Source organism: Sarcophilus harrisii, chromosome 5 (genome assembly GCF_902635505.1).
Source record: "Sarcophilus harrisii chromosome 5, mSarHar1.11, whole genome shotgun sequence".
NCBI lineage: Eukaryota > Metazoa > Chordata > Mammalia > Dasyuromorphia > Dasyuridae > Sarcophilus > Sarcophilus harrisii.
The window spans coordinates 236,518,379-236,542,206 of record NC_045430.1 but is presented as its reverse complement, the minus strand read 5'-3'; the positions used below and the strand labels follow the sequence as shown (position 1 = coordinate 236,542,206).

At 34.2% G+C, this 23,828-nt stretch overlaps 1 protein-coding gene across 1 annotated transcript in view; it reads left to right on the top strand.

Annotated features, from left to right (window-relative positions):
- MRC1 (mannose receptor C-type 1) overlaps window positions 1–23,828 on the top strand; it is a 106,213-nt gene that overhangs the window by 13,216 nt on the left and 69,169 nt on the right. Inside the window, exons 2-4 of the mRNA XM_012551262.3 lie at window positions 1,580–1,981; window positions 5,463–5,636; window positions 17,681–17,845. Coding sequence (XP_012406716.1) covers window positions 1,580–1,981; window positions 5,463–5,636; window positions 17,681–17,845 — 741 coding nt within the window. The remainder of the gene's footprint in view (window positions 1–1,579; window positions 1,982–5,462; window positions 5,637–17,680; window positions 17,846–23,828) is intronic.

Here is a 23,828-nt window from a genome sequence, read left to right as displayed (position 1 = left end):
AAGACAAAATATAGTCCCTGTTAGGTGGCAAAATAATGTGTGAAGTCTTAAAAAATCAGGAGTCTTAAAAAAACCAAATTAAGATTTATGATCACATGAATCAAAATGAAAATATAGATATTTCAATCCACAGCTTTTCCAGGACTTCTGAACAGGGTTAGGCTTTTTTTCAAAGTTCTCTCAAGTCCTCTGAATGAAGGAAAGGCAACAGCTTAATAAATGATAAATATCTTCAATTACAGAGATACTTTAATTACATTCTTTTTGATAAAAGATGAAAAAAAAAGAGCTTCCTTATAGTTCTCTTGAACTTTGGTTTAAAAAAAGCTATAATTTGCTATTCTCCTAGCATTTAGGTGACTAATATTTGCAAGATCCTTTACTCAGTGGCAAAGCATTTTATTACATCTATTATTTCATTTGAGCTACCCAACAACACTGAGGGCTAAGTATTATAGGGAAAACTAGCTCAAATTTGCAGATGAGGAAATCAGGGCTCAGAGAAAATAACTGATGTTTTCAGAATCATACAGCTTGAAGAATCCCATCAAATCTAGTGTTTTACCCATTAATAGGAATAGTACTTAACATTTAAATGGCACATTAAAGTTTGCAAAGCACTTTTCCAAATATAACTCTGGGAAGTAGATTTTGTTATTATTATGTCCATATTACAGATGAGGAGATTCAGGCAGAAATAAAATGATTTACCTGGAGTTATGCAGCTGGTAAGAGACTGAGACAGGATTTGAATTCAGGTTTTTCTAACTGTAGATCCAACATTCTATCCACTGTGACATCTAACTTCATATACTATACTGTTTCTTATTGTGTCTTAATGACATTAAAAGGATACAACTACCCAATAGACCTGACTGACTCTTGCAGAATCCTTTATTTCCCAGTGATCTAGTTCAAACAATAGCAATTTGGTTCTTAAGGATTTCAGAAATACTCAGCTGTCCCAGCAGCAAATAGAAGAACTTTGGCCATCTAGGAGGGCTTGACTAATTCTGAAAGAGAATGTCTGATAATTATCTGTGATCACTCAGCTTTGAGAAGTATTTTCTTCTGAGAACTTGTCCAACTTTGGGAGAATTTTGTATTTTTCCTATAAGATTACACAGCTGGATGGTATGATGGATAGAGTGCTAGACCCAAGTTCAAATCTTGATGCAGATACTTTATATCTGTGTGACTTGGGGCAAATCACTGTTTGTTTCAATTGCTTCATCTGCAAAGTGGATATAATAAGAGCACTTTCTTTCTGGGGTTGTTGTGGGGATAAAATAACATAATATTTGGAAAGTGCTTTGCTATCATCATCATTATCATCTCCTGTCCAATTCTAAATTTGCTGAGGGGAGGTCAGCAGATAAACTGCTTTTCCTATTCCACTCAATAATTCATTCTCAACTCATCAGTACCTTCCTTCCTTTCTTCTTCCTTAGTGATGATAAGACTTCCAGAAAATCTAGAGATTACTTCTTCTAGAAAGCATTTAAAATCTCTGGCTTAACATATTTTCCTTGTCAACTTTATCAAACTAAGTGCATATGTTGATTGTTTTGCTTTACAGACACCAAGCAGTTTTTAATCTACAATGATGATCACAAACGCTGTGTTAATGTAATAAGTTCGAGTGCTGTTCAAACAGCCGTATGCAATCCAGAGAGTGAATCACAAAAATTCCGATGGGTGTCCAATACTCAGTTGATGAGCATCTCCCTTAAATTATGTTTGGGAGTGTCCTCCAAGACCGACTGGGTTCAGGTAACTCTTTTCCCCTGTGATTCAAAAAGTGATTTACAGAAATGGGAATGTAAAAATGACACCCTTTTTGGAATCCTTGGAGAAGATTTATATTTTAATTATGGAAACAAACAAGAAAAGAATATTATGCTTTACAAAGGATCAGGTCTATGGAGCAGATGGAAGATTCATGGAACCAGTGATGACTTGTGCTCTCGAGGCTATGAAGGTAATTTATTTTATTTTGTTTATTTTTACCTGTGTATTTACTTATGCAGGCAGTGTTGTAGAATGGAATAAAATGCTGTCCCTAGAGTCACAAATTTGGGGCTGCAGCTCATTGAAGACTTCCAAAACTTGTTAAGGTAAAACAATTTTATAAACAACTTATGTTCTCAAAAACAGAACAAGTTTTCTTTAAAAAAAAAACAGTAAGGCGAATTCCAAATTAAATAACTGAGACTTTCAATTCAGTTATCAAGGAGTCTCACTAATTCCATCATTGTTGGGATGAGGAAGTATAGATTATTCTATAAAAATCTATAGTTTAGATTATTAGGATCTAATAATCTAGTTCCTAGATTATTAGGAATCTAGGATTCCTAATCCTAGGAATTAGGATTAGATATTATCTAATATCTAATATTAGGATTAAGATATTAATAAGAATATTATTAATATTAGAATATTAGAATTCTAATTCTAGATTAGAATATTAGGAAGATCACTTAGCTGCATGGGCTGATGCCCTATCTATAAGATAAGGGGTTCTATTAGAAGGTCCATGACAGTTCTAGAGCTGTATGTATGAACCTTTGATTTTTAAAAATTTGCTCAAAAACTAGTTTCTCATTACTAACTGAAATAAAAAAAGCTTTGGCTAGCTTGGAGGATGTGATCTTTCTTTTTAAATACATTATAAGATCATCATGATCTACACTCAGGGTCAGGAAGACTTTGATTTGAGTCCTATCTCTCATAAATGTTGAGTGTGGGACCTGGGCAAATCTGTCAATGCTCTTCCTAGTAATTCTCAAAATGCATAAGTTGCAAAACAGTTGTCCATTGTCACTGGTAGAGTGAATTTACACATTAGGAATTCCCTATATAAATAAATCACTGATTTAAACTAAAAAAATATAGAAAAAATTATTAAGGTTTCTACAAGCTCATTACTACTATTGAAAGTAACACTAATGAGGGGATGGCTCATTCCTTCTACACTACAGGGAAGAGAAGAATACTTTGAATATTAGTCATATTTGAGATTTGAGAATCTATACTTCCTCCTCCCAACAATGATGGAATTAGTGAGACTCCTTGATAACTGAATTGAAAGTCTCATTTATTTAATTTGGAATTCCCCTTACTGTTTTTTTTTAAAAGAAAACTTGTTCTGTTTTTGAGAACATAAGTTGTTTATAAAATTGTTTTACCTTAACAAGTTTTGGAAGTCTTCAAGCTCACTTCTCTTTACATCATTGTCTTGGTATCTTTGTTAGATTTTATTTGATTGGCTTGAAGCAAAAATAAAATTTGGTTCTTGCATAAAAGGAGACTGTAATCTAGTGGAGGAGATGAGGGAACTTAACTAACACAAGGAAGGTTAAACTTAAGTGTTATAGGAATTCAGGAGAGAGGGGAAAGGAAGATGGGGAAAAGAGATATAAGTGGAGAGGGAGAGAGACAGGGAGATAATCTTTTTTTTGTTAAGGAAGATAAAGGAAGTTTTCACATGAAGTTTCTGAAGGAAATAGGGTTTTTGATAGTGGGAGATAGAGTAAATTAATTAGTGAGGTAATTTCATTGATTGAGATAACTCTCAAATAAGAAAATTCTCTGTATCAATGCAAATCAGCACCTTTAGACTTAGGAAATTGCCTAGATTCCTAAGAAGTTAAGTGACTTGCTTAGGGTCATATGTATAGTATATAGCACAGGTAACACCAGTTCTTCCTGGGTTCTTGAACAGTCTTGGCAGCTGCTGCTGCTACTACTACTACTACTACTGCTGCTGCTGCTGCTGCTGCTGCTGCTGCTGCTGCTGCTGCTGCTGCTGCTGCTGCTACTACTACTACCACTGCTACTATTACTACTACTATTACTACAACTACGACTACTACTACTACTGCTGCTACTACTACTACTACTTACTCTTCCTCCTCCTCCTCCTCTTCTTACTCTTCCTCCTCCTCTTCCTGTTGCTGCTACTTTTACCATTATTATTTTCTACTATTGCTGTTGCTGCTACTTCTACTACTTTCCACTACTATTGTTGCTACTACCAGTATGATAATGATAACTAACATTTAAATAAAAATTTAAGGTTTGCAAAGCACTGGACATGAGTTACCTCATTTGACCCTCATAATAAGCCTGCAAGATACATGAGGGAACTGAGACTGACAGAATGACTTATCCAGGACCACCAAGCTATTAAGAACTTAGTCCAAAAGTAAGCTTCAAATTCAGTTCTTCTTGATTCCAAGTTTACTGGGTTATTCTCCTTTATTCCCCTTTACCATGTAGGTGCTTCATTATAACCACAGGAAATTATGTAAACAAAGGAATTGAGATAGGAAAATGGTTCATTCAGGTATATTTAAAAATTATTGGACAGTCCAGTTTGACTAGCACATAGAGGGAATGAAGAAAAAGAGTGAGAAATAAGACAAGAAAGAATGAATGAGAGGAATGTGTTCTTATTCTATCAACCAAATAGATTAGCTTTGTGTTCACTTTTGCCAGAGTTACTTTGTTGAGGGACTGGATAAAAAAGGCAGGGACTGAAATTATAAATGTGGAAAAGTTAATGTTCTACCATTTGTGTTTTCTAGGCAGATGATATTAAATTCTTGCAGGAAAGTTAGGAGAGCAGGATCTTTGTTTCCTTATCCCATTATACATTTTAACATAGGATATTTATCCATTGTGGGAGAGAAAAATAATGAATTCTGATTTAGACATATTGAATTTAAGATGTCTCCACCATAATCCAGTTAGAGATTTCTAAAAGACAACTGGAAGCGTGAATCTGGTGATCTACAGAGAGGTTAGGACTGGATAAATACATTTGAGAATCATTTAGCATAAAAGTACTAATTGAATTCATGGGAGCTGAGGAGTTCACTAAGAAAAATTAGTATCAAGCCCTTGTTATGCAATGAGAAAAATGAGAATTTTCCTTGACCTTAAGGAGCTTATCTCCAGGGGAATACAACTTGTGTCTCTTTTTCTTTCATGGTAACCAAAATAGGGAAAGCTGAACAGAAAAAGAATACATTTAAAACTCTGCTTGATGAAGAAAAATTACACAACTCTATTCAGTTATAAGGGTTTTGCTTTATTGATATTACACACAAGTATATTATACATCTATATTTAAAATATGCTCACACACATGCATGTATATTTACATAAATATTATTTTTTGGAGGAGATAAAATGTTTGTAAAAAAGGATTGTCCCTTGGGATGGCTTTTAGTACTGTGTTATTAATCCTGGTCAAAAGTCATTAAGAGAAAGGACACACATTTTGGAGGGGTTGGAAGAGGAAAGGGAGATTCATCAGAATTGTGAACAAATTTTCTAAAAGCTTTCCTCAGTGAGAATTAGGAAGGTATATGTGTTTGTCACATGAATGTTTTAAAGTTCTCAATTCTCAGCATAAGGACTATATTTATATTTATATTCTTAATCTGTTTCCTCAGAAATATATACATTACTGGGGAATTCCAATGGAGCACCATGTGTGTTTCCTTTTAAGTTTGAGAACAAGTGGTATGCCGACTGTACTTCTGCTGGCAGATCTGATGGCTGGCTCTGGTGTGGGACTACAACGGATTATGAAGTGACCAGACTGTTTGGGTTCTGTCCACGGAAATGTGAGTAACTGGGCGTGATTGTTGGGTCATGAGATTTTGAGCTCATCCTATGTGTTGAAAACAATAATGCTTCATATCTGTCTGGTTCTTTCATCCTTTCTGAAGAGCACAAATAGTTGTTGTTTTCCCTTACTCCCATAACAATCTTGTGTAGTCATCATTGTTCCCTTTATACAGATGGGAAAACCAAGACAGCCAGAGGTTAAATGTTTTGCCCAAAGCTATACAATTTATATGGAGAAGGAAATGATAAATCTCTCCAGTGTCTTTGACAAGGAAATCCCAAATGGGGTCACAGTTGAACAACATGTGAGTTAGGGGCTGAGCTAATGGAAGCTAATTTTTCTGACTTCTAGTTTAGTCTTCCTTCTGGGAGATCATTATCGCTAATTCCCCCCCTAAGATTAGGACTTCCCATTTCCCCAGGTTAGAATTGTAAGGGCTCTTCAGGGTCCTCATCCCACTAAAAATCACCAGGAGAACTTTAACCTGCTTCATTTCTGATCTGAGCCAATCCATTTCTCCTTAGGTAGGCCTCTGATCATGGGGATTCATCATGTTGATGCTAAATATAATGTGGACATCCAATTAGCATAGCCTTCTGCAGCTCAGAACCAACAAATTCAAGACACCTGTCATCCTTAGCCTCCCTGGTAGTTAAGGTTACAAAGGTGTGGTACCAACCGGGCACTAAATTTTGGACTTTTTTTTAAAGGGCTTCCATACCCAATTCCTACTTTCACTCCCAAATGTTGTCAATTTTTTTTCTAAGGCATTGATACAAATGACATCATGGAAGTTACCCTGTATGACCAATTCCCTTACATTTAATTTTAGGAGGAGGAATTCAGTTTGTTTCTTTAGTGTCACATTGGAATACAAGTCAACTACTATTTAATTATGTTTTTAATATTATATATAGCCTGATAAATGGGAGAAATGGAGATGAGACTTTCCTAAATTATGCTTTTTGTACCTCATGGTATGAAATGAATCCAAGTGGGAAAATACAAAGAACATCAGAACTGTTCTGATAACAGTAAAAAAAAAGTAATGATGATAATGATGATGATGATGAGGAGGAGGAAGATGACGATGATGATGCAAAGTATTTTGAGCCAATCATGAACAAAATAGCATGTTAAACTGGATCAATTTTAAAAGTTGTTTCTACCTAGCCAAACAAGTCAAACATTGACCACTTCAGTTAAAGTTGAACATTGGCATTATACTTAGCCTTTAAAAAGGGGGCAAGTTTATTTTGGCCTTCATTGGTTTTAGCAGAGGAAATGAATTATTTTACTAATGTATAGAGTTTATTAACTGAAATTTACTTGATATTATTTAATATTTTTATATCAGTGAGCTGAGTGGTGAAATTAGAAGTCTATTCCAATATATCAGTGAACTGGGAGACTAGAATATCTCCATCACTCTGGCCCTTCTCTTCATCCACACCAAAAGGACACTGGTTTAGACCTATTTCATCCTTAGTTAAGATAATTAAAATTTCTTCCTTATTGGCCTTCTTGTATTCATCCTCTCCAACATCCTCCATCCAGGTGCCAAATTGATATGTCTAAAGGGCAAGACTGACTTACGTTAACTCCCCTTCTCAGGAAGTTTCAGTGGCTCTCTAACCTCTGTGAAAAGAATATAACTTGTCTGTTTGGGATTTAAAAACTGGAGTTCTGGCCCCAGCCTATCTTTTCAGGATGATTACATTACTATGTTTCAGCCAAACTGACCTAATTGCTATTCCTTATGTGCATTTCATTTCATATCTCTATGCTTTTGGCTATCTCAAATGTCTGGAATGTTTTCTCTCCCAATTTCCACTTCATTAAGGCGCTAGGGCAATCTGCAGCTTGCCACCTGAGCAGTACCCTTCAGGGGGCTTTCCAACCCCCCTTCAAAGCTTACCTCATGATGTATATGTATGTATGTGTATCTGTATATGTGTATATGTAAAAAAATATATATGTATGTACATACACACACACATATATATATATATATATACGTATATTTTTGAATCTCCCATTAATCAGAGCCCCTTCTTTAAATAACATTTTCTCCATATTTTGCATTTATTTATTTTTATGTAAGTTGTATCCTATTAATGGAAAATAAGTTTCTTGAGGGTGAGAACCCTCTCCCTCCCCCTTTTTTGTCTTTAGATTTTCAGAGGCTAGCATAGTATCTTGTACATAATAGGCACTTAATAAATTCTTATTAAGTGGTTGAGATTTTTCGATATGAGGAATGACTTGGTCAGATATTGTGCCTCAGTCTGTCTATGTGCAACATCTACATGTGGCTCCTACACATTTCTGCCTTCTGGGGCCAAGTAGAACAATTTTGATTCAATGATGGCTCTTCAAATATCTTAAGACTGTACAATGTTTCTCCTCTCCTTTCCTCTCCTCTTCTCTCCTCTCCTCTCAGGTAAACACCATGATTTTCTTCAACCGATTTCCTTACAGCACAATCTTTAGTTCTCTCACTTCTCCGTTACCTTCTGGGCATACTCCACTTTGTCTATTTCTTTTATAAAATATGTGCCTAGAACTAAATACCATATTTCAGATATAGCTTAAGTATCCCAGGATATGGTGATATTATAGGTTTTTAACAATTAGCAAAGAGGGCTCTAGCTCTTACATGAAACAAAACACCTCACTTTGGTGTATCTCTCAGCCTACAATTTAGCTCATTCTGATTTATTTTTATTCTCAAGAGCTTTGGAAGTGTCAAACACCTGTTATAACTGTGGAATTGAGCTAGAGCCAGAATAACACACAATTGGGAAATGCTTAACAAAATAAATAAAACACAATAAATGTTAATATGTGGTTTTAGAAGTCAATATGCAACCTGCAAAATTTAACACTATTGTTCTTGAAATATCCACCCTTATGTTTGGATAACTTAGATCTCATTAATAAACTTGCAATCATTTCTTTGTTAATTATCTTGAGCTATCATTCTAGTTCATCAAATATTAGTATTTTAATAAACTGGAGAAAGTTCCTTTCATTCAGTAATTATTCTTGTTCTTCTATAATTAAATCGATATTAAAATAGCTAAATATAGAATTTGTTCTCAAATGAAATCAATAATAAGAACGCATATATAATTATCTGCAAATTTTAATCATGCTCAAGTTTACAGCCAGACTTATCTCAAACTCTCAATATAAACAGTGGGGAAATTCTTTTTCATTTGACTACAAACAATCTTACACCATTCAATTCATTTCAGATACTGATTAAAGTGCCTCAAAGATCTTATTCATATTTCTCCTCTATATAAAAGTCAAATTCAATCTCTTTGGAAATTAGCCAGATTCATCTTTTCTCTTTGTTCATCTTTCATCTTTTTCTCTCTTCAGAAATCACAGGAAAGCTTCTTTCCAAACTACATTGTACTTGCTAATTGCCCACAAACTCTTCATATATTATTCAAATTCTCTTTATAAGTTTTCTTTATAATAATATATTATTTATGAGTGTTCTGATGAAGAAGACATTTCACATCACCTTCTTCCTGCCTTCCTCTCTTCCCACCCCTCCCCTCCCCTCTCTGGGGCCTCTCTTCCCACCTTCCTCTCTTAGTCTGGAGTCTGCATTAGCTTTTGTGACCACACTGACATGTTGCATCTTCATTCATATAAATGCATAACTCTTTTTCACAAGAATTGTCATACTATTTCTTCTCCAGCTTTTACTCGTGAAGGTGATATTTTGAACCCAAGAATATAACTTTATATCCATCCCTGTTGAATCTAATCTTCTTCAATTCAGTACACGTCCCTCTTTTAAAAAAATTAAACATCAATCTTTTAAAATTCTGACTCAGTTATTTATCATATTAATTATACTCCATAGTTTATGCCATCTGCAATAAGTCAAGCTTGGCTTCTATGGCTTTCCAAGTCATTGGGCTTGATAGCCTCAGAGTCCTTTCCAATTCTTCATCTATGATCCAGTATGATCCAGAATGGGACAAATCTTCAACACAACAAGGTCAAGGTCAAGATACCTTAGAAAATCTACAAGAGATTTTTCTCCAATTTGATATCATCAAGCATTACCATTAACTTTTCCAGATCATGAATAATATAAGTCTATTAATAAGTTGTAGAAAGGATTCAGGCAATAGTAAGACCTAAGTGGAGCAAAACAATGGTTCCCCTTTTGTTCTCTCCTTGTTCTCTATGTCATCCTTCTTTTTAAAAAATAATTTATAGTATTTTATTTTTCAAATATAAGATAGTTTTCAACATTCACATTTGCAAAACTTTGGGTTCCAAATTTTTCTCATTCCCTTCCTCACCACTCCTTCTCCCCAAGACAGCAATAGAGGTTAAATATGTGTACTTTTTTAAAACATATTTCCATATTCATCGTATTGCACACAAAAAATCAGAGCAAAAGAAAAAACCATGAGAAAGAAAAAAACCCCAAGCAAACAACAACAAAAAGGTGAAAATACTATGCCTTGATCAACAATCATTCTCCATAGTTCTCTCTCTAGATGTGAATCCATCTTTGCATCCCAAGTGTAGTAGAATTGCCTTGAATCACCTCCTTGTTGAAAAGAGTCAAGTCTATCACAGTTGATCATTACATAATCTTGTTTCTGTGTACAATATTTTCTTGGTCCTGCTCACTTCACTCAGCATCAGTTCATGCAAGTCTTTCCAGACTTTTCTGAAATCATCCTGCTCATCATTTCTTATAGAACAATAATATTCAATTACATTCATATACCATAACTTATTCAGCTATTCCCCAACTAATAGGCATCCACTGAATTTTCAGTTCCTTGCCACTATAAAAAGTAAGCCATTCTTCTTTTCTTCTTTTGCCATCAATTGTCCTCTTTCTCTTCTGGCATTTTAAGTTCTTCTCTCACTTCTTTCTATCCTGTTGCTTGTTTTTTTTTATGAATGGGACATGTGGTTTTTCACTTTTTGTCCACCTTGACCAGCTTAACCACTTAATTAATTTTCATTTCCCATTTTTTATATTTCAATTTCCAATTTGGTAAAACCATTCCTCCATGTTCCCCTCCATCTCAAACACTAAATCATTTGCTTGTATGACTAAACATTAATTTAAAAAAAAAGTTCTCCCATGCCTGAAATTCACATTTCTTATTTCTGACCATAAAGAACTTTGTTCTTCTAGGCTAAGCTTGGAAGTATATTTCCAGAAAAGTCTTTGCTGATCCCACTCTGTTCTCACCCTCAACTTGTCCCCAACCTTAATATTTCTAAAAAAAAAAAGACCTTTCTCTGAATTTCTGCTTTGCTTCCATCACATTGTAGCTCAAATTTTATTTTTTTTCCTCTTTTTTTCCTACCTATGCATTGCTTAGAGATCAATTGATCCAGTTCAGAAAGTGAGAATAAGGAGTCAAATCAAGAAATATTTATTAAGTGCCTAGGATATACCCAGTCATAGTAATGGGAACAGACGTTTCTAATGCAGAAATATTAGGGCCAAAGATTAAGCTTGCAACTGGATACATTTGTAGATACTTAATGTGGTGACTTTTACTTAGATAATTTGTATTACTGTATGTGTATAAAGAAGAGTAAATATGAGAAGTACTCTTATATCAGCTAGTTGTTAGACGTGTAGAATTGTTGTATAGGATGGTAGAAAAAAAGGAATTGATATGGAGTTAGAGAGCTTAGATTTGAATCCTGGTTTTGAACCTTGTTGTGTCATTGGAGAAATCCATTCTCTTAACCTTTCACTAGACTTCATTTTCAAAATCAAGGGATTGGATTTTATTTATGACTCTTTGTACCTGTTACTTGCTTCTGACTGACAAATTCCTAGAAAGCAGGAACTATGTAATTTTTCTCTTTGTCTCATGGGTGCCTTACCCATAGTAGGCACTTAATCACTGTTTGTTGATCCTATTGATTAAATCACATCAAAGGTCTGTTGCTCTTGGCCTTTTTTTTTCTGACTGCCTCCCAAATCTTCATCTCAATTTTCTCTTATTTATTTAAATTCCAATTAAAATCCCATACTTGATAGGGAGCCTTTTTCAACCTCTCAATTAATGTCTTCTCTTGCTTAATTATTTCTATTTATCCAACATCTAATTTGTTTGTATACATTTGCTTATTTATTGTCTTTCCGATTTGATTCTGAGCTCCTTGTAAGTAGGAACTATTATTTTATCTTTATTTGTTTCCAGCTCTGCAGCTTTGATGGTTTTTCGATGTGTAGAACTCTTTTTTTACTGTGCCTTTTGGTCAGACCAACTATCTGTGCATACATATGTCAGTGATCCCCAGAGATGACTTATAACGGTTCTGATGTCAGGAGTATATGGATAGTCATGTAATCTGTTCTTTCATTCATTCATTTAGCAGACAATTATATAGCTCCTTCTACAAGTTAGGAACTATGCTAGGTTCTGGAATTACAAATACAGAAGTGAGTCAGGTCTTATCCTTAAAAAGCTTGCATTCTAAAGAAGAATTTAGAAAATGCATTTTACCAACTGATACAAATTTTCATCATGTGCAGCTACACTATATTTGCAGATGCTTTCCCTCTATTATTTCCTATTATCCTGTATATGGGTTGCTTTGTATGTCTGTTGCATGTTGTCTCCCCCATTAAGATATTTAACTCTTTGAGGACAGTGTCTGTCTTTTACCTTTTTTAAACTCCAGCATTTGGCGCTGTGCTTAGGACACTTAAAAATGTTTATTGATTGACTAATTATGGATATATTTTTAATATTCAGCATAGCCACCATCTTGTGCTATATGTCACTTTGATGGATTTTTGAATTTTGTAAAAATTTAATCAGTTCAGTGACTGAAAGAATTGCATTTATTATTTTATCTTTAAAGTCATCCAATGAATGAGGTTTTGATGCATGGGAGACAATTTTTATGTGATCCAACAAGAAGTCTAATAGAGACAGATCAGGTGGCCAAGCAAGAGCTCTTCCACTGCTAGAAGAGATTGCCATCTAGAAAATTAAATTAAAATTAAAAATATGTTATCCAAAATTTACAAAATTGAGTTTAAAAGACATTTAAATAATTAATCTTTTAAGTGACTTTTTTAGGGTAAGTTTATATGGATTTTCTATTTCTGAAGTTATTAATGCTTAAAACTACACTGTGATTTTTGGATAAGCATGTATATAAACAAACATATGTAAATACATTCATACCCACACATCCTCCATTCCCTACACAATGTGTGTATCTTTCTCATTAATGCAAATCTCCAGAAAACCTTGCTCTGAAAGTTTATTTCAATCTAATTTCTAAATGCACACAAATCCTTTTATTCAAAGGAATCAGACTCTTTCCCTTTTCTACAGAATAAAAGAATCTTCATTTATATGTTAAATCCCAGCATGCAGAGAAGTCCTACATAAGCGATGTATTGGTTTTGACTAGTAAGATCTTGAGTATATTTGGCATAAGATTAATTTTGTTGCCTCTAAATCATGCATCTTCAACAAATCACATATTTCTCTCTCTCTATGACATTTAACTGTGACAGCTAACTGAAGGGAAAATAAAAATATTAATTACTTTTATCATGCACCAAGGTCTTGAAATGCATTTTACCAATGGATATCTGCTACTCTTATTTTTTTTTTTTTAAAGACCTTGCTGTTTTAAAATTCTATGAAATGGGAATCAAGAGACCGTATTATTTTACCTTAAACCAGAAACTATTAGCCAGGTCCAATACAGGAAAAAGAGGAACTGGTAATTGACCTGATGACATCTAATGTATATGTTTCTTTGTTTTCCGCATTGTTTACTGTAATCTTTTCCGCCTATTTAAACAATTATTTGTCTCCCTAACTATATCATGAGAACAGGAAAAGGAAAAGACCCCCTTTTCCTAAATTCTCTTTAGTTTGCAACTTCTGGGCATCTGGTTTAGAGAAGGCTGAATTGCACATCTGTGGGGCACTTTCCCTTTTGCTCTAGTCAGCAAATGCATGAGTTTGCTCTTTTCTTTATTTAATTCCTCTCTCTAGAATGCAAAGTCAGGATTCCCACTTTTTAAATTAAATCAGGAGAAGGGACATACTCTCAATTGTTATTTTAGACACCTCAGATGACTATAGTGGGGTTTTTGGATTGCTGAGCTTTCCTTGTCTAACTTCAGAAGGAACAAGGAGCAATTATAGGCGAAATTATGTACAGTACCATATAGTGACTTCCTTTTTAGTCTCTCAAACCCTTTTTGTGGTCTTTTTCTTTATAATCAAGTCAAAGATGTTATACTCTCTCCCACTTGAATGACACCACTTTAATGGCCAATGGAATCCTTTTAGATTATTCACTAAGTCTGGCACATCCCATAGTTTATCATATTTCAGAATATGCTCTGTATATATATCCTACGTATAGTTAACAAGGAATAAATTCCTGAGAATCCTTAATCACTTGAACTCTTTCCTTCCTGTAAGTATCTTGTGTTTATTTGTATGTTTACATTTTGGTAGAAGCAGCTAGATATCTGTGCTGTGATAGAACATTGGACCTGGAAGCAGGAGAATTGAGTTCAAAGCCAGCCTCAGATACTTACAAGCTGTGTGAACCTAGACAAGTCACTTACCCATGTTTACCTTATTTCCTCATTTATTAAATGAGCTGGAGAAAGAAATGTCAAACCACTTCATCATATTGCCAAAAAAGCCAAAAATGGGGTCACAAAGAGTCTGAAACAGTTTAGCAACAATCCTTTTACCAATTCTACCATTCTCCCCATCATTCCCTTTACCTTAATCCCCAACAAAGTACTTTGAAAGAAGAAATGATTTTTATTTTCTATTTTTATATTCTCCAACACCTAGCAAAGTACTTAGGACATAATGGATACTTAAGAAATGCTTGCTGGATCTAACTAAACAACTTTTTTTAAGAGTAATGCTTTGTTATTTCAAGTATCTTGCAGACATATTATCTTCTGTCTAGCACTATTCTTAGCGTCATATTTTCTACTAATTCTATCAATAAAAGCCTTTTGAATTAACTTTTAAATATAGTCCTTGTTTGGCATTCACACTGCATTTATTTTCCTCTTTGTTGTGTCATGGGACTTTCCTCTAATTTTCATGTCACTGAATGTGGTCTGTGCATTTGACAGAGAGATCCATGGTTACTTCCTTTTTAGAAGTACACAATTACATTTAAGGGCAGAATGTAGGTCAGGTCAGGAAGACTTGTGTGATCAAGAGAGATTGGCTAATTTCTAATTTAATGTGAATCAGTATCTGGAAAGACATGCAAAATGAAATGTTTTCAGAGTGAATATTATATATACTGACAAAGAGTTAATACTTTTTTTAAAATAAAGAACTAAAAATGGATGACAACAATAATTTGAGAATTCAAAATAAAAACTGAATGAGAAGGCTTAGCTTTAAGTACATAAAATATATTTCATAAGTGGATTTATCATCATTAAGAAATGATTAAAATAACTTTTTACATCCAAAGAACAAAGACCTTTAGATATACTTAATATGTTCACAGAGTTTAAAATCATTTAAGGAGCTATGTGGAAATGTACGTGGTGAATCATACAATAAGAAGTGGAATTTTATTTAAATTGTGGGAAAAAAATGACCCTAATTATACTGTGACAATTGTGGGAAATGCTTCCTGGTTGAGGAAAGAATAGTTTATATTATCATTTTTATCATCATATATTACATATATATTAGTAATATATGTTATACTTTCCTTCTTTATATACGGCTCTCTGGAACATATAGACATGTACATATTTTTTAAGTCTATACTACAGTAATTTATTTTGGCTAATCAATTGGAATTAAGTGACTGACCCAGAGACACACAAGTCAGGGTTAAGTGTCTGAGGCCAGGTTTGATCTCAGATCCTCTTGATTCCAAGACTGCTGCTCTATCCACTGCAGCATCTAACTGTCATTATACTACAATAATTTGATAAATATTTATATATCCATTTTTTGAGAAAAGAAATAGAGTAACAAACAATTATATGTAATTCATATTCAGATGATATTTCCATAAGGTGCTATTTGATATTTGAAGGGCAATGCTGGTAGGATATGACTGAACAACAATATCTTAAACACTGTGCCCTCAAGGAGTTTACAATCAAATGGAAGCTGAAAAACTGAATGAAGTTGTTCTTCACATACAACTACTCTTACCATGTATACTACCAAGAGTCACTATTGAGTGACCATACATATATCCTGCCACTTAGTAAGTGGCTATTCCCCTATCTTAAATAATTATTTATTCCTTGTTCACCTCAAAAGAATTCTTTCACTTTCAGAAATACCTCATAAACAATTGGTAAATCATTTCTGCATTGACTTGAGCTTAAATAGGTAAAATTTATATTTGACTTATTCCCCATCAAGTTTACAAATTGAAATCTAGAAAATAGATATTTATTTAAGTGATGCACAAGAGCACTAAATAGAATTGTTAATCAAGCTTCTGGTGCAGGTAGGTGGCTCAGTGAATAGAATACCATGCCACGAAGTCAAGAAGATTCATATACATGAAATCAAATCTCTCTTTCAACACTTAGTGATCAACACATATGATTCTTGGCAAGTAGCTGTGTTTGCCTCAGTTTCCTCATCTGTAAAATGAGCTGGGGAAAGAAATGGCAAAACGATTAGTATCTCTGCCAAGAAAACTCCAAATAGGATCATGAAGAGTTGGACATGACCAAAAAGCACAAAAACCAACATCAAGATTCTAGGATGAATGTAGTTTTGGCATCTGCTTAAAATCTTGGGGATTTTTACTCCAAGTATATAACTATTCATTTGAATTCACTTGAGCCACTTTTCCAAAACTAATGCTTTTATATTTAAATATTAAGCACTGAAACCAACTCCAGAGATTCCCTTAGAGTTGGTTTTAGTTTTGTGATTGCTCATTAATAGCACTTTTTTGTTGTTGTAGGTATACAAATGTGTAAGTTTTGGTGTTGGGGATGGAGTGGTGGATAATTAAATGTAAGAGATTGTATGGGATTAGTAAAGACCGACTTTTTTCCATTCCCCTGCTGCTGTTTGATCTGTTTATACTCTCTTTCCTTTCTAACCCACATGATCACAGGTGTTCAGTAGATAAAGGAGAGAACATGGATTACTTTCTTGTTCATTCCTGATGGGTCTCAGGGACAGTTGAGTGGTGAATGATCCTCTTTGTATTTTTGATATTAAATTCAATTTAATTAATTGATCATTTGTTAGCACCTACTATGTGCCCAGGAACTGTGAAATTGGTCCCTCCCATCAAGAAGCTCACATTGTATAGAAAAAAAAAATCCAAGACTGTCCATTTTTATTGATTATCTCATGCCTGGAGCTTCCTGCTTTCTCTGGGTGTTTTCAAGTCTCAGCTTTTCTATATCCTACTTAATCTTAGCGTCTTCTGTCTGAGATTATCTCAAATATATCTTGTATGTTTCTTATTTGTATATATTTTTTATGTTTTCTCGCTCATTAAATCTTAAACCCCTTCAGAGCACAGTCTGTTAATTTTGCATTTCTCTCCACCTCCCCACCCCCCCACTGATTAGCACAGTTACTGGTACCTAATAAGTATTTAATAAGAGTTTGTTGACTTGACTCTTAGAGTTTGCATATCGCCTTCTTCACAAAAAACCTATGAGATTGGTATTACAAGTTTTATTATCACTATCATTTTACTCATGAGGACACTGAGACTATGTAATTTGCCCATGATGACCTGGGTAATAAGTATATGAGGTAAATTCAAACCTAGGTTTCCTTACCACAAGTCCAGAACTGTCTTAAAGGAGAAATTGTGTTAAATACTTTAAAAATAACAAGAAAAACCTGCTAATCTTCCTCAGGCAACATTTTTTGGTAAATGATTATGTCTTTCTGTGTTAAATTTAAATTTTAAAATCTAAATGTTATTTTTAAAGTTTCTTTACAAGTTGGTACATTCTTATTATAATTCACAATTTTATATGTTTTCTTTTTGTAGTTGCTGGCAGTGAAAGTTTATGGACCAAAGATCCATTGACTGGGATCTCCTACCAGATAAATTCTAAATCAGCTTTGACTTGGCATCAAGCAAGAAAGAGCTGTCAACAGCAGCAATCAGAGCTATTGAGCATCACAGAGGTATCTGAGCAAACATACCTGACAGGTAAAGTAATAAAAAGTCAGTGATGAATAGAATCAGCTTATTTGATTTTATTTTTTTAAGCGTATAGAGTAAACCATAAGAGAGATTATTACAAAGTCAGCCTCAAGCCATGGACTAGAGAAGATCATGCAATCATGTCCAATGTGTCCTGGGAAGATTTTTTATGAAAGTACTAATTTTGATTAACAATATAGAGCTGAGAGCTATCAAAATGAAAAGGTAGAAGTAGTTCCCAGAAACACTAATATACAAAAGAAAATCAACTTAGGGAGTTAGCATACTCTTTAAGCAACTATGATAGACAGTATGGCTCTGGATTGAATTAATCTTTGGGCTAACTTAAAAATCATTTCAAGGTTTTTTTTTAAGTTTATGAGACATGTCACTGGTGTTGATTTGCGGAATATCTTTATCAGCATTATCAATTAACCTTGTTTGATATTAATTGATAAGGCAAAGTGATCAAAAATGAATTCGTAGCATAGAGCTTCTGAATCAACAGTGAATTGGTGCTCCCCACAAATGGACCTGATAAATCACAATCATCATCAATAAACAATAATTCATGTTTTTGAGAATCTGCAGAAAACATTGCTCTTAAATAGTTGAGATAGTTATAGGGACTGGACCTGGGATTTCAGTGGGGATTTCCAGATTCAAAAATTCTATCAATAGAGGTTTTTACCTTCTATGCAACTTATAGTCTTAGAGAATTATTACTCTAAGTGTGTACTTAGAGATTAAATGAATTGTAGTAGGCCACATAACCAGTATTTGGAAAAGATGGGACTCAAATACAAATCTTCCTAGTTTTGAGGAAACTGACTAACTACTATGCTTCTCTAGCTAAATAATGGATATTATATCTAAATAATGTATAATATCTAATATATATCTTATATATAATAATTTAAATAATTATCTAAATAAATAAAAGCTCATGACAAACTTCATGCTCCTGGGGGTTTCACAGACTAGTTGTAGACATAAGACATAATTTTGAGATGATATAGAGCAATGCAAGGGAATTGTACTCCAAAGGGGTGATGTGGTCAGTAAATGGAACAAGCTTTTGGTTGGAGCAGCATCCAGATCAGCCAGGGAATGCTTCCTAAATAAATTGGACCTTATGCTATTCTTGAGAGGAGCTGGGAGGGTAGTTGAGTCAGAGGAGATGCAATGAGTAAATAAATGTATTTCAGTAGAAATGCCCAACGTACAGCTAGGTAGCAGAGTGGATAGAGTGCTGGGCTTAGAGTCAAGAGGACCTAAGTTCAAAGTCAGGCTCAGACTCTTACTAGCTGGGTAACCCTGGCAAGTCACTTAACCCTGTTGCCTTGGTTTCCTCATCTATAAAATGAACTAGAGAAAGAAATGGCAAACCACTCCAGTATCTGTGCCAAGAAAACCCCAAAATAGAGTCATGAAGAAAAAGAAATGATTGGATAACAACAAGAAATACTCACTCAAGCAATAGCAAATAGATATCTATGATTATATGATTATTTATCATAGTAAATTTGAAAAGAAAGTTAATAATGATAATTAATATTTATATAGTACTTTATGATTTGCAAAGTGCTTATGATCTCCTTTTTAGTACACATGAAAATATTTTTAAAAACACTTTCTTCTAAAGCGCTTTCCAGACTTCTGGGAGTCTCACCTTTTGGAAAGGTGAGTGAGAGTTCAAAGACAAAATTGTCTTTCTTGGGTAAACAAATTAATGCTGGTTAATTACTTTTTAAGAAAGAGTAATTTTTGTCTTGTTTACACATCTCTGCTTTCCCCACTCTGAAGAGATTGACTCATCGATAGCAGTTGACTATGATTCAGCCTTCTTCATTAAGAAAGGAAGAAAAGAGCTCTCTTCTCTTAACTGTAACTGAGATGAAGTAGTCTTCTGGGGAATGTGACTTGATTACTCAAGTATTTTGAAATATTTATCCCAAACTATATTTTAAAATATCTTTTTCTTGTTCAAGATTCTAATAAATATTATCTCAAACTTCCTTGGATAGAGTAGAGAGTCAAATCCAAGAGGCTGAAATTGCTTAGATATTAAATTAATATTAGTATAGATAAGAAAAATTTCTGGTAGATTTGTGCCTGAAACACAGAGTAAAGTATTAACATTTTTTTTCTTGAACAAGTGTATTTCCTCATTTGATACTCATCACAGATACACACACACACACAACACATAAGTTATGTGTTAGCTCCATTTCATAGATGAGAAAATTGAGACTGAGATGTTAAGTGATTTGCTCAAACAGCTAGGAAATGTCTGACAAAAGATTCAAATTTAGGTCTCTCTGATTCCAAGTGTTTCCATTGTGTCACTTAGCTGCCTAGTCAGGGATCTGATTCTGAAGGGATCAGGATATGGTTTGATGGCAATGGTGGGGTAAAAATATATTTTGGAAAGCCCTGAAGTAAAGCAACCTACTATCAAACATATTGAAGCAATATCAGTGGCTAGAGCCAGTGTTGAAAAATCAGAAATAGAGCATAGCTTAGAATAAAGGTTTCAAGGAAAGGAAGCAAAAATATGGGTATCAACTGTATACTTGGAATACTTCCATAGAAGGTCTATGAATGACTGAATGAAAGTAGTGTTTTTAAGCACTTAGTATATACTAAAAATTGGGCTAGGCACTAGGAATGCAAAAACTAAAAGTAGGCTATTCTTGCCCTTAAGGAGTTTATATTCTACCAAAGGAAAGACATTCTTTTGAGGAACTGATGCAGATTGCAGCATTGCCATGTCATAGTAGGAAGTTTCCAACCTGTTGGTTTGGCTAAAAATATTCACCAATGATGGCCAACCTTTTGTTGACAAAAACTTGATCCTATCCTCTGACAATAGACCCCAACTTGAATTATTTCCAAACTATGAGAGGCCACTTTAGTAACTCAAGGTCATCTCTACCCAGCAAGGTCAAAAAGCAGAATTGTAGTGGAGGGCAAATAGTTGCTGTCTCTGAAAATGAAAGTTATTCTTGTAAATCAAAGTTTGTTTTTCATATTTGTACTTTGGAAAAAAACATAGTTCCCTTTAGACTTATTCATTTATATAAATAACACCATCTGTAGCATGTTTTTCAAATAAGAAATGATTTTGATGGAACATTATTAAAGAAAGTTAGTGTTATATAGGGGATGGAGGGATGATTTCCCTCCATCAGATCAGAGTTTCAATTCTGCCTCTGATTTATACCAGGAAAATCTGAACTTCTCAAGGCCTGCTAGGTAACTTTTATACTAGATGTCTCAGAGCACATCCCTGTCTGTATTACTCAAAGGAATTTATTTTCTGAGAATTCCCTTCAGTATAAAATTCCATTTGTTGGCCAAAGCCAGCTCATATCAATAGTTTGTCTTAAGATTTGCAAGACATTTTTCTCATAACCATTATTGAGGTAGCCATTAGTTGGAGGCTAATTATCATTTAAGTCTTTAAGAGCAGGTTAGAAGTTTAGAAATTCAGGGGAAAAGTAGATTCAGAATTTTTATTTTGTTAATAATAAATTTTACTTGCAAGAGAGAAAATAATAAATCTAGAAAATTGCTTTCCCAGTGAATATGAAATGCAAAAAGTTACAACCTCAGATTCAAAGTGAATCATCAATGTCTTTTATATGACTCTATTAGTTGAAAAGTGAGGGGTAAGGAGACTGTGTCCTACTTTAGAATGCATGACCCATCATTATAATTGGGTTGAAATGGAGGTTTTTTCTTTTGCCTTCAGACAGAAACGTGAGCAAATGCTGGATATTTATGCCTTCTCTCCAAAAAGTTAAAAGTGGAGACAGTATTTGAACATCTACACTTGAGAATGGTTTTTGTCAGTGTGCCAATTTTGAATAATTTGGGGTCATAGAATCAGAGATGTAGAAAGGGAAATGAGTTCTGACATTGTCTAGTGCATCCCTTTATTTTACAGATGAGGAAACTGAATTTCAGAGAAGTTAAGTGACTTCTCTCAGATTACATTCATAGAGAATAAATTGCCCAACCACAATTCAACTGTAGCCCTCTTTGCTTTGGGTCTGGTACTCTGTCCACTCTACAGCACCACTCTGCCTTTTCTACATAAACTATCTTTTTGCTTTTATTTGAATTCCCAGCACTTAGCACACTGCATGGTGTATATAGTAAGTTCTTCATAAATGCTTGTAGATGTCCTATCAACCTCAAATAATAACCCACTTCACAGTGCAATTTGTTGCCTATTTTCTGGTGGTATCAAGTCCCTATATTAATGGAACACTGACAACACATTCAAGAGGAACTGGGATGGAGCCCAATGTTGCAGGTTTCCTTTAAAGTGAAATGAACCTTGAGTAATTTTTATATACCACAATAAAACTTAGATAATGTTTATTTTGTACAGTAATTTTTTTCTGTCATTTGCAGGTACTTGACATTGCTCTTACATGTATCAAGGATAAGGCTCTTTCAGAACAAATAAAAGGAAGAGGAAAACTGGAAAGTACAGAGAATAGCCATAAATCACACACAGAGAGACAGGAGAATAGGGAAACTGGTTTGACACTCCCAGTGCTAGGGTTATTTAGAGGTAGGTTAAGTAAGACATAGATAGATTTGTGTGGATGTGTGAATATACATATATTTTTTGTTGTTTTCAGTTATTTCAGTCATGTTCAACTTTTTGTAACTCCATTCAGGATTTTCTTGGCAAAGATACTGGAGTGGTTTGCCATTTTCTTCTTCATCTTATTTGACAGATGAGGAAACTGAGGCAAAGTGGGATAAGTGACTTGCCCAGGGTCTAATAGCTAGTAAGTGTCAGAGGCCAGATTTGAATTCAGACCTTCCTGATTCTGGGGCTGAGCTCTGTGCAGAGTCATCTGGCTGCCCATATACCTAATACACACACACATGATACCCATCCATTACCTATGTATATATAATGCTACATTCTTTCTCTCTCCAGAGAATGTGTGTCTGATTGAAATATATACAAAGTTGGAATTGATTTCTTGGCATTTGTGCAACAGGCTGTTTACTGAACTGACTTATCTTTCCTATTCTTTTTTTCCTTTTCTTCGTGCTTTTTGGAAGAAAAAGAGCAATGGACTAGAGATTACTTTTCCTCTTTTCCTAGGGTATATGGGAGAAGAAACAAAAACTTCAAGGAGCGTGAATTGTTCCCACACTAAGAACATTTCCTCCATCATTTGCTAGGCTACCTTGGATATCAGTTGAACTAGCAGGAAATGCTTCCTCAATCAGGCAAAAAAAAAAAAAGGGAATTTTGCCAGCAGCAAGAAGCTAACAAGGCATAATAGTTTGCAATTGAGTTCACCTCAGATGCTTCTTTGAATCTTATCCAAGTCTTCCAGAATTTGAGTCTGCAAAATTTAACTGGAATTTAAACAAGCAGAGATTCTTTTGCAGAACTTAATGGTACTTCCTGCTGCAGGTCAGGCCAAATATAGCATGTCAGTTATCTTTCTTTCACGTATTTTCAAAAACTTTTGGTATTAACAGGAATATGAAAGTTATATGGGAGAAGTTGGAGTAGAGAGAAATCTTGCAGGATCTTAGAGTCATTATCTTTTAAAAAATATTTTTATGGTCATTTCTGGAAATATCCTCTTCTCTGATTCTTACTCCTTCTACCTTAAAACTCAGTCTTTTCTTGATTCTTTTAGTGAATGTAAAAAATAAACAGTGTTCAGGAGAACACTCAGTTGTTAAGTTTGGAATAAAAATCCATATTTTTTGCTTATTGTCTCCTCAGAGAGTCCTCTTTTAATGCTTCATTGTGAGTTTTGGGGGGCCAGGCCAATGGAACATAAGCCTAGGCAAGTTTTACCAGGTTAATATTTAACTTTAGCCTGTCTCAATTGGAAGAGACCCATCTCCAGAAGATTGATCACCAAAGGCAAAAACAAATAAATGCTTTTGCCAACAAACACCTCATGAAATCATTTGCTGCGGCAAGGAGAGGTTG